Source organism: Microcaecilia unicolor, chromosome 6 (genome assembly GCF_901765095.1).
Source record: "Microcaecilia unicolor chromosome 6, aMicUni1.1, whole genome shotgun sequence".
NCBI classification, from domain to species: domain Eukaryota; kingdom Metazoa; phylum Chordata; class Amphibia; order Gymnophiona; family Siphonopidae; genus Microcaecilia; species Microcaecilia unicolor.
In genome coordinates, this window is record NC_044036.1 from 293267580 (window position 1) to 293279724 (window position 12145).

Sequence of the window (12145 nt, forward strand, 5' to 3'; positions counted from 1 at the left end):
TGCAACTGCACCTTGAGTGTTGTGTACAGGTCTGGTCATACATCTCAAACAAGATAAAGTGAAGTAAGAAACGGTACAGGGAAGGGTAACCAAAATGGTAAAAGGGATAGGACAATTTCCATGAGGAAAGGCTAAAGAGGTTAGGACTCTACAGCTTGAAGAAAAGATGGCTGAGGGGAAAAAGGTCTATAAAATAATGAGTGGATTGGAACAGGTAAAGGTAAATTGTTTATGCTTAAAAAATACTAGGGAACATGTTATGAAGATACTAAATAGTATATTTAAAGCAAATCAGAGAAATATTTTTTTTTTCAGTCAATAGATAAGCTTTGGAACTTGTTGCCAGAGGATGTAAAAAAGTCAATCAACTGTTATTTAGGTAGATCAGGGGTCTGACATCCCTGAGGTTCAGTAGCATGGCATCTTGGTACTTTTTGGGATCCTGCTAGGTGTGAAGAAACAGTGTGATTTAAGCCTGTAAAATGTATTGGATATTTGCCTGTCTAAATTAATTCTGAGGAGTATTTCTCTAGACTGGCCAGCAGATGGTGCATGTTTATGCTTAAAGCTGTTATAGAGAATTGTGTTTTTTCTTTAGTTTGACACAAACAGGAAACAAGAATATTTTAAATCTCGTTGACTGGGCTTTAATTGGCCCGGAGTTTGAAATTATTCAGCAGTTGTTGCTGGTTGTTGTTTCAGTCTTAGCTTGGGAGGAAAGACCGATAGATCTCTTTGCTGAGGCTTGGTGAATTATATGTCCTGACCTTCCCAGGTACTGTTTAGATAGTATATAGATATTTAGTTAGTGTTATAATTGATCCATATTTCAGTTACCTATTATTGTTTGCTGATTGCACATGTTTTTGTTCATTGTTCCAGTGTGACAATAAACCTGCTTAGTTTGTTGACTCTGCCTGTCTGGACTGATAAAGAATCCTGGTGGTTTGTGTGTAGGGTCTGCGAGTGCTTTCTGGGAACTGCAGGACCACTGGGAGTGTAGCCCAGTAACCTAGAAATCACTGGGGATAATTTGAGAGCGGGAGATTTGCCCAGAGGCGGTTGTGACCCAGTTGGTGGCAGGAGGGTGCTAGTGTAGAGCACAAGTGGCAGGTGCAGGCAAGACCTGAGCTGTGCTGCAGATAGACCCTCTAAGTGGCCATGGGGTAACCCCAGGCAGGTGGCTATGTGTTTTGTGACACCAGGTACTTGTGATCTGTATTGAAAACAGGGATACTAGGCTTGATGGAGCTTTGGTCTGACTAAGTATAACATGCTTGTTCTTGACTTTATTACTTCTATATCTAATTCACTCTTTATATATTTTTCCAGTCCAGTGGAAATTGGAAGAAATTATATAAACAAGGTTGAGAATTTCTGTCTGTTAGCAAAATAACTCTCCAAAAATTTAACAGAATGGGATGAAACTTGGTGTATTAGAAAACCAAGTAAATATGTATCAAGTTTGAAAATGGGTTAAATTGGAACAGGAGTTCTAGAGACACAATCTCCTCCCCAAATGGCCCAGTGCATTTCTAAGAGAAAAAGAGTTCCAGATACTTTAGCATAGAAACTTACATACAGTGAAACATAGCAGTTATACGATTCCTCCTTTTGAGCTGCATTTTAATGTTTTCTACTATCCCCACCCCCAAGTATTATCCTCTACAACTACTCCACCAACTCAAAAAATGTTTTAACATCTACCCTAACAGTGCCACACAGAGAACAGCACTATCCACAACCACAACCCCCCACCACCACACCCAACAACCCACAAGCAATGGAGACATACATTTACTCACATACATATATGGTGGGGTTGGAAACAATTACATAAGCCACGCCTGCTACACATGCTTTCACCACTTGTTTTATCTTACTGTATTTTTCTTGCTTTCTTATGCTTCAAAATGGTCACCACCATTTATTATGCTCAGGTTCTGCCTCCTCCACTATTCATACCCTACTTGTTCCTGAAAGGCACAGTGACACCGGTCTTGAGATCCACGAGAACAGAGCAGGGCTGTAAGTAGGGGTGGGTAAGTGAGAAGGGCATCTGTCCAGGATGTAAGGACCCTGAGAGCAGAAAGGTTACTGAACTGCAAGTATCATCTAGGAGTGGAGGGTAAACCTGGCAGACTCCTAGCATGTAGGTTAGAGAGTAGAAAGTAAAAGTAAAGAAAGGGGGTTGGGCATCAGAGCGGAGAGAATGAATGGAGAAAGAAGCGAAGATCATGGTGGGGGATGATGGGCACAAATACATTTCCATGTCCTAGATATTAAAATGCTTTACTGACTATAGCCGTTTTCAACATCTTTAAATACTACCATAGCCTCGGGAATCACAAAATTTTAATTTGAAGGGAGTTCTCCATTTTATTTATTCAGCATCGGACATAATACTCTTACCCAGTGCATTTTGTCTAGCAAGAAAGGTGCCAGTACTCAAATGCCAGGCCACCCTTCAGGGGTGGAGTAATCATTGAGGGACTCACCCCACAATAGCCAGGACCCCTGCAACCAGTCATAGAATCTATGACAAGGCAGAATTTGTATGTAGAACCTGAGCTCTTTCATTAAAATACGAGAACCATGGGCCAAGTTTAGCAGACAGTGGAAAAGGTGCCGGTACTCAGTACCCCCAAGTACTCCCTCAAAAAAAGCCCTGCTCTTACCTGATATTCAGCGAGTCTGTACAGAAAGGGTGGTGGACGTGTTGGTGCAGGAAGTGGAGTCGAAGAACAAGCACATAGAATTGCTTAGGGTGAGGGAGGGGGAAGACCAGTTAGGGCATATGGTCTTTATTTACAGTAATTTTCTATGTTTCTAGAAGGCTCAATTTAATAAGCCCATTACTTTAAGTGCATTTTCTTTAAGTGCATTTTCAACCGACAGACTACTGTATTTGCTACTCATTCAAATCAGGCCAGTTATTTGTGCGGTCACACTTAAGCAGATAATGTTAGTGCTGATATTCAATGCTATTGGGTTATTTGGCTAATCTCATCTGGTCCACTTCAGCCTAACCACATAACCTATACAATCATCAACAACTTGTACAATTAACTCCAAAGCTAAATATTGATTTTATTGTTCTCAGAGTATGGAACGTGCAGAAATAACTGCAATAAATCAGAAACAGTACAATTAAAAAAAAACACAAGAAATACATGTATAACCCCACCTCCTCTGATATCCGATATATGTAAACAAATTTGCTAGTCCTAGTAGTTTAAGTGTGCACTGCTAATTCTCATTGTATATGTATACACACCTAGTAACGTTGCTCTACAGGTGCTGACTCAGCAGAAAGAGTTACTGGAGCCAGGGGTGCCCTAGATTCTGCTCGTATGGGTGAGCCCAATTGGAGGTGGGGGTGGGTGGGATTTCACTTGCTGTTGGACTAACTCGGATACTGTTTTTATTTCTTTTGTTAATCTAGAAGACTGTTAGGTCCCAGATTTGGAAGGCAAGTCCAAAGTAAAGCAGACATTTTTTTTTTTCTTACAGTGGAAAAAAAATCAAATGTGCTTGTGACTCGTCCGAGAGAAGAGAGCCCGCAGCAAAGAAACATCCGTGGTGGAGGGAGGGGAGAGAGAGGGAGAGACGGAGCCAGAGAGAGCAGATATTTCCCCCATCCCTAAAGAATTTCTTCCTTGGTACATAGAACGTCTTTGCTCTGACTTTACCTTGCGGATTTGCTCCTCTGTAATCAGCACCATGTTGCAGTGATGAGCCAGCGGGCACTCGAAAAAGTAAATAAAATCGTGGTACCCGTCTGAACAAAAGGCTCTAGGAGAAGCTTCCACCTTTCACTCCCAGCTGCAATGGAGAAAAAAAGAGATGTGATATGACAGAAAAACCTCCTTATTGAAGGGAGCAGTTCAGTCCGATTGGCTTGGAGCCTACCCTCCCCTTCTTGTGCTATTTGCTAGTTTGCCAAATCTTCAAAGTCCAAAGTGCAAGGACTCGAAAAGGGTCCTTGGCCGAATTTGCTATTGTCAGCATGAACATCTTTTTTTGGTTGTTTTTTTTCTCCACGAAGTCATCATTTGTTCTTCATCGCCCCTTTTTTTTTTTTTTTACTACAGCCAATTGATTTATTAATTTGGTCAAATTTTCATGTTCACAAAAAATGTTTGTTTGGTGTTTTATGAAGAGCAATTCGAGAGGCTTAATGTGTAAAACCCACAAGATGAAATAAACAGTTAGCTTTCCACTGTATGACAGGAAGGATTTTTAAAAGCTTGCTTGGGTTTTGCTAAAGCCAGTATTCCTGTGACATGGTGCCGGTGACTTTTTAAGGAGCCGGGCACAAGAACATGTTTTTTTTTTTTAATGTTAAATGTTTTTTTTTTTTTTATTAATGCTGCAACAGAATTAACTTTGTCATACAGAGCTCTGCAGATAACAAACACCAAACCTCAATGTGGCTATACAGCAATTTGCTAACATGCATCAATTTTAATTTTACCCCTCCCAATTCCCCCTCCCCCCCTCTTCATCGCCCTTTTTAACATGCTGTCTGATCATGCGTAAAATTAGCGATTACATATTTAATGGCTTTCCTATGGATTCTTGCATTGGACAATGCTGTGCCAGGGCAATTGGTCTGGTGGTAAATAAGCTTCTTTCAGATTGAAGGCTTGCCTACCCAGCCCATCCTGCAGAAACAGCTGGCAGTTAAGTAAGCCTAAATTACTAATCAGGGGATAACTCTTTTAATTCCAGAGTTACTTTTAATATCGACTACACAAAGACTCCAGTAAGCCTGCCAGACCCATGCTAAGCCACACTACCCCACATCGCGTCTGATCTGATTTTCCCAGCTACGACCCCCCTCCTTTCCTTATCAGTCTGTACTTTTTGTACTTTTCCTTGATTGAAAGAATGTAAGTTATCTGCTTAGAATCTTTTCCAATTTAGCGGAATATAAGAACATAGTATAATACAGTGTTCACCACACCTTGGGCCCGATGCTCAAAACCGTGATCTGCCTCAGAGGGCTCTAACGCAGAAAACAGCATGCACGTTAGAGATGGCCACAAATTGTATTTAACATGTAGTCAAATGAATGTAAATGAGGTAATTTGCTATTCCCTCAATGCTGAAAGAACAGCACACAAGCAAACCTTGCACTTACTACTGAAAAAAAGAACACCAGCTCGGAGCTAGCGTTGGGGAATGGGGGGTTGATGCCAGAATTTCTAGTGATATTCTCTGAAGCCTGTGCAAATCTCTATGCGCGGTTACTGAAAAACAAACACGTGCCAGTTCGAACAAACCCAAAAGTAATAGCACACAATGGTGTTTGTTTCTAAGTGGAAAAAAAGTTGTTGAAAAGCTTATATTTAAAGGCACAGAAGAGCAGCGCCAGTGTGCTTCATTTTAGGTTTGCCTGGTGCATGCACAGGTGTGCTCACTTACTGCAAAACTCATCTGTGCATGAGCTTTGAGCATGGCCATGGAGGGCTATGTTTTTGTACTGTTCCCGCTGCTAGCGTTGTTTGCTTCAGCATCGGAGCTTTGAACATCAGTGCTCCTATGTGCTGGAATACTTCCTTATTACAGCCAGGCATATTTTCTTCCAGCCATAGTCTATCATCTTTTTCAGTAGTAGCTCAAGGTGAGTTACATTCAGGTACTCTGGATATTTTCTGTCCCAGGAGGGCTCACAATCAAAGTTTGTACCTGAGGCAATGGAGGGTTAAGTGACTTGCCCAAGATCACAAGGAGTAGCAGTGGGATTTGCTTAGCATTCTAATGTAAATGAATCAAACAAACATTATTTGTTTTGACATGAAATCCTGTAGGCAGAAGCCACACTGCCTCCAGTTAGGAATCTGTAAAAAAAAACCCAACAACAACATTGAGGCCCTCATGATCCAAAGCCCCGCGCTCTAAAAATAGTGCTGGAACAGCGCAGGGCTTTTCTGCATCGATGATCAGAGATAATGCATGCAAATGTAAGCAGCGCAATTATCTCTGATAGAAGTGCGGGAGAATTGTACCTGAGCATGCGCTCAGCACAATTCTCCCGCACTTGTTTGACAGGTCTGGGCTGTCAAAAGCCCAAACCTGTCAAACACAGGGGCTGGAGGTCCATGGGACCACCAAGCCCTGAATACCCCTGCCCCAAGCAAGGCAAAACGGGGGCTGGAGGTCCGGTGGACCTCCGGTCCCCCCGACAATCTCACCCCCCCAAGTTCAAGGAGGGCTGGAGATCCGGTGGGTCTCCAGCCCCCCAAATCCCCAGAAAATATCTCCCACCCAGCGAGCGACGGGGGGGGGGGGGGGGGGGGGCTGGAAGTCCATCCCAACTCCCCAACTGGAAGAGGAGGGAGGCAGGCTGCATCCCTCCTCCAACTAAAGGTAGGGGGGCCGGGAGGGGGGTTGTCACTACTTCTACTCACGCTAGACCACCAGGGATTGGTATACGCTGGGGGGGGGAGTTGGGGTGGCTTTGCTCGCTGGGTGGGAGGGTGGGATAGGGTTGGGGGGCCGGGAGGGGGGGTTGTCACTACTCCTACTGGACCACCAGGGATTGGTACAACGTGGGGGGGCAGTTGGGGTGGACCTCCAGCCCCCCTCTCCCCATCGCTCGCTGGGTGGGAGGGTGGGAGAGGGTTTGGCTGGCGGCGGCAGCCACTTGAAATTTTCTGGGGGTTCGGGGGGCTGGAGACCCACCGGATCTCCAGTCCTCCCTGAACTTGGGGGGGGGTGAGATCATCGGGGGGACCGGAGTTCCACCGGACCTCCAGCCCCCTGTTCGCTTTTGCTTTGGGGGGGGGGGAACGGGGGCCTGCCAGCATGCAACTGCATGCTGGACAGGGCTCACCATTCCTCCCCAATGATTGGCACAAACCCTAGATTTTGCCGCGGCCAGCAACCCAATCTTTGGCGCGCTGGCCGCTGATCATTGGGGATGAATGCGTTAAGTGCTGATTAGCATGCATTTGCAAGCTACTTGCGCTGAGAGCCCTGTTTAGCATGCATCTGCATGCTACTTGCGCTAAGAGCCCTCGAGTACGTTGTTTCATGTGCTAGAGGGCTCTGATCATGGGTCGGCAGCAAACTCTGGCGCTAGTATGGCGTTAACAGCCTCTAGCGCCGGAGTTTGCTTTTGATCATGAGGGCCTAAGGGAATTTTGGATTGAATAAGGGACATTCATTTTTTTTAACTTGTAACTTAGCCTGTAAGCTACCAGTTACCCCGCTACAAAAGCGAAAGCATGAGGGTTGCCCTACCTCTAGGCTTCTGCAAGTGACTAAACAAATTGTTTAGCTGAATCCTCCATTACCTTCTACACTTTCAGGTTTGTTAATGGTTTTCAAACCTGGTCCTGGAGGCACCCCAGCACGTCAGGTTTTCAGGATATCCACAATAAATATTCATGAAAGAGATTTGCATGTAGTGACTGCATGCAGATCTCTTTCTTGAATAAGAAGGCCGGCGAGGAGCATGCCGAGCAGCCGCCAATAACATGGCGGCTGCCACGCAGCAGCTCCCCGAACCGAGCAACCCTTCCCTTCCGGCTTCCCTCTGAATGACGTAGAGGAGAACCTCGCCCGTCATTGGCTGGCGGGCCGGAAGGGGGCGGGGCTTAGGGGGATGCCCTCTTGCACCACTTAAAAGTCGCCGATGAGACAGGAGGAGTCTCTTGGTCGGCGGTTAGCGGCGTGGGAATTTTCCTGCTGGGGGCGAGGGAAAGAAATCGGAATTGGTCCCAGTTCCCCTGCCCTCACCTTCGGAGCCCCCTGGGCTTCATGGGGTGCCAGCCTGACTCCCAGCGCTGCTTTCTTGTGCGCCGGCCTCAGCTCCATCTTTAGCAGCCTAGCGTGTCTCCGGCTGCAAGATCCACCTCCCGCATGGAGGGAGCCTTCGAATGAGCCTCGGAGCAGCCACACGTGAGCCCAGGATGGCTCAAAAAATTGCCGTGGCCTTCATGGATCGCAGGTGAGCCCCCTTAAGGGGACTTGCATTAATTTTATTATTCCTTTACCCTATTTATACTCTGCTTGTAGCGGCCGCGAGCACTTTTGGCGCGCGACGGCCTGGACGAAGTACTTGCAGCAGACTTTGCACTTGTGCTCCTCATAAGGAAGCAAATAACGGAGCCCCAGCTAGATAACGGGGGGGGGGGGGGGAATTCCTTGATTTCCCCTTCCGCCCCTGAAATTAGGTCTGCCCCATTGCTTTCTTGCATGGTGTGCGGACAGCTGCAATCCCCCTGCTGGTTTCGCAGCCGCCGTTATACTTGCCGGTTTCTTCACATGGTCGACCATTTGGCGTTTTCCCTAATGCCGCCCACTTTGGCTGGCTTCGCGGGCGCGTATGTCGACTACCTGGTTCCGCAGGCGTCTTTTGCCCGTTTTCAGGTGGTGAGCTCAAATCCCACTAACGCTTTTGTGCATTGCGGTCAATGTTGCTGTTTCTTTGTGGATCCGTCTTGAGGCGTGCATTGTAGCGGTCTCCCCTTACAGCTCTCCTTTTCAGCCGTCTAGTGTGCCCCTCGATCCTACCTGGCTCTGGGGCCCGCCTGCCTCGTCCTGCTCGCGCCACAGGCCGCCTGCGTGCCTCTTCTTCCGGCAGGCCGTGAGGTGGAGCAGGGACTGTCTTTCTTCTATGTTTGTGCAGCGCTGCATATGCCTTATAGCGCTGTGGAAATGCTAAGTAATAGTAGTTGCTTCGGTTCGCGCTTTCGTCCCCCTGCTTTTCCAGTGGAATTGCGTTTTGTGTTTCCGGTGCCTTCATCTCCTGCACGTGCTTGTGGAGGGCCAGGCCGGCCAAATGCCTCTTCCGCCCTCCTTGCTCGCGGTTCCCGAGATGCGGTGATGGCAGTGACCACCCAAGGCCCAGGAGCTCTTGTTGGATGCGGCGCCATGAGGCCTCGCCCTTAGGTCTGTCGACCTGCTGGCTCCCCACTTGATGGCCACAATAAATTCTGTACCTTGGGGTCTGGTAGGGGCGTCAAAGTAACTGTATTGATTACCAACTTGGATAAATTCCTGTACTTGGATAAATGTTCTGTTGCCACGTATTTCTCCAGTTTCCGCCTCAAATGCCACGCCTGAGGCTTGCCGTGACCCGGTTGCTTTCTGTGGGTTTACAGGCATACAGTTGGCAAATCGTGCTATACACGTATTCCTTCCTGTCCCCTTTGGTGGGAGCAATGGTCTCGCAATTCAGAGGTAGCGGGTTCATAGCGCACTGCCGCTCCTTGTGACCTTTGGTTGGAGCACCGGTCTTGCAATTCAGAAGTAGCGGGTTCATAGCGCACTGCCGCTCCTTGTGCCCTTTGGTTGGAGCACTGGTCTTGCAATTCAGAGGTAGCGGGTTCATAGCGCACTGTTGCTCCTTGTGACTTTTGGTTGGAACACCGGCCTTTGCAATTCAGAGGTAGCGGTATCATACCACACTGCTGCTCCTTGTGATCATTGGTTAGAGCACAAGTCTTGCAGTACAAAGGTGGCGGCTTCATATCCCACTGCGGCTCTTCGTGATACTGTTCACTTTAGAACAAGCACATGTCCCCACCTCAAGTGCTGCGGCAGAGGCTGGATTACCCGGCTGCCTGCGGTGTGATGTGCATGCACACGGTTGACAAATCATTGGCTTTACCCGTATTCCTTCCCCCTTTTATGCCTCAGCTGCTACCCTTTCTCCCCTTTCTTTTAATGCGTGCTCATTCTTTCTCAAGCAGCCCCAAAGGCTCACGATGCACAGAGGTACCTGCATCGGGCAGGTCAGGCAAATGTCGATTGCTGCAATGATCACTGCGGTATTTCTCCGAATCCACATTATTACCTGAATCCACTGTTTCACTCCACATTTCCCTACCCAAGGATAGACAGCTTAACATCTATGGGAGTTCTAGGTAATTCTCAAGGCTCATAGGTGGAGGAGGCGTACAAGCCAGAAGTGACCAGTAGAGGCTATGCAGGAGCAGCTTTGGCCTACCCTTGGATGGGAGGCATATGATTGGTGGCATCGGTTTAAATTTTCCCTAGTCCTTTATCCTTTAAATACAGCGAGATTGCTCTATGACACAGGGTACATTCACCCCCTCCGACCTTTACAAGGTATGATCCATTCCCTCCTGTTGCGCTTGAAAACGTAGTTCTGCCTTTGCCTCTGCTTTCGCATCCAATTTTACTGATATGTGTCTCATTGACATACACACCAGCCTGCATTTTGTCGCTTTAGATTGTATTTGCCCTCTGCGATGTATTGCTAATCTACCATGAGTGGCTTAGGAGCTGCACTTGACCTACTGCGGTTCGCCTGCATAAGGCTGTGTGACTGGGAAGTTCGGCTTCTTTGCCGAAGTCAATCTCCCTATAGAACTGGGGACTGCCTAAACTAGCCTGTTGCGACGTTTGATACGCAAGGCATGATACAGGTTGCGCGCAAACTGGTCTACTGAAGGCCGCTGTGCTTCCCCCTGTTCGGTTTCTGACATGACAACCACTATTATTGTGACGAATGCATGCCCATGAAATGCGCAGTCTTTGCAACCAATTTGGTATTCAGTGCATCCTAGCATGGGTGGTGTCCCAACGGTCCGTTGTGAAAGCAATCGTGCACTGCCTGGACGACTCCAGCACGACTCCAGCACCTGTAGAGACCGCATGGAGGTCTTCCACGCTGTCGCACAGGGGTTCGGAGTACAGGTCGCAAACAACAGCACGACGGGGCCTGGTACGGTCATTACCTTCTCGGGCATTGAGATACACTCTACAACCCGGACGACCTAACTCCCAGTGGACAAGTTGCACGTACAGATGCGGAAGATCCTTAATGTCCTCCATTCGCCTCACTCTACCAGACGCAATCTCTCATTGGCTCCTTCAACTTGCCTTGCAGGATTATCCCAATGGATAGAGTGTTTGTCTGCAGGCTCGCTGCCGCCATGGTGAGCATATCGCGCAAGCACCACCACGCGTGCATAACGCTTCCCATTAGGCAGGACATGCACATCTGGCCTCGCATCATACAGTACTCCAGTGGAGGCCCCCTAATACAATCAGTTACAGCTGCCAGCGCTGACCCATGCCTATATACAGCTGCCGCTGGGTCTGCCGGGTGTGGAGCCTACCACAACGAAGGCTGGTTCGCTGTCCGGTAGCCTACGGGCTGGACGCACAGTGGACTTACCAAGAATATTACCTTTCGTGAGTTATTCCACATTGTTACGGCTGCTCAGGTTTGGGGTCCTGTGCTAGACAACAGAAGTGTTATCCTGTGGTCAGACAACGCTGCCGTGGGGGAGATCATAAATAAGCAAGAAGCGATTCTCCGGCATTATTATTGTGCTCCGCTGCTTGCAACCTAATCTGACCGCGTGAGCGAAGCACATACATGGAGTTGGTAACGCATAGTTAATGCTCTCTCACGTTTTCCATTTCACTCTTCTGACAGCTTGCCCCCGCGGCGAACAAGGAACCAACCACAGTCCCTGAGCAACTTTGGCCTCTAGTCTCAATACCGTGCAACTACTCAGCAACAGCTCATTAGCCCATCCACGCCGCGTGCGTACCAGCGTGCCTTTCAGCAAGTTTGTGGCTACCTTTAAGGACATGGGTGGGCTGAGGGAGCGGTTCCTGAGCGCTTCATTGCTCGCTACTCCACAGACGAATTCGAGCGGGTCACCTCCAGGGATGTGGTCATCCCACGTTTGCGGGTTTCTCCTTCGTTGTCAAGATCCGCGGATGGGGCAACCCTCACGCAAGCTTCCAGAGCAGGACTCTGTTATGAGGGTGGGCGTGGGCCACCCCGCGTCTCTTGCCACCAGGCGGCCCGTGATGCAGGAGATCCTTCATCGCCTAGGGTCTGCTCTTGGCAGATTATGCAAGGATGGCTACGAAGCGGCATTGTTCGGGGCGGCCACCTTGTCGGTCTTCTTCGTTGCTATGCACATAGGCGAGCTTACTGCGCAGTCCATAGGCCTGCAGATGGCTGACGTCTCTAGCTCAGGAAGTAGACTGCCTGAGAATCGCCAGGCCAAGATGGATCAGGCAGGCAAAGGGCACACCATTACCATGTGTAGTGTCCCGGGCTTACTCACCACTATCCTCTGGTCCGGCATCATCCCGTGAGGACATGGATCTGCTTCCAGGTTGTGGTCCAGAGGTTTAACCA

At 48.2% G+C, this 12145-nt stretch overlaps 1 protein-coding gene across 1 annotated transcript in view; it reads right to left on the reverse strand.

Annotated features, from left to right (window-relative positions):
• PHYHD1 (phytanoyl-CoA dioxygenase domain containing 1) overlaps positions 1–3845 on the reverse strand; it is a 38785-nt gene extending 34940 nt beyond the window's left edge. The window contains exon 1 of the mRNA XM_030207876.1: positions 3693–3845. Within this exon, the coding sequence (XP_030063736.1) occupies positions 3693–3725 (33 nt within the window). The 5' untranslated portion in view covers positions 3726–3845. The remainder of the gene's footprint in view (positions 1–3692) is intronic.
• Between the last annotated feature and the right edge of the window lie 8300 nt (positions 3846–12145).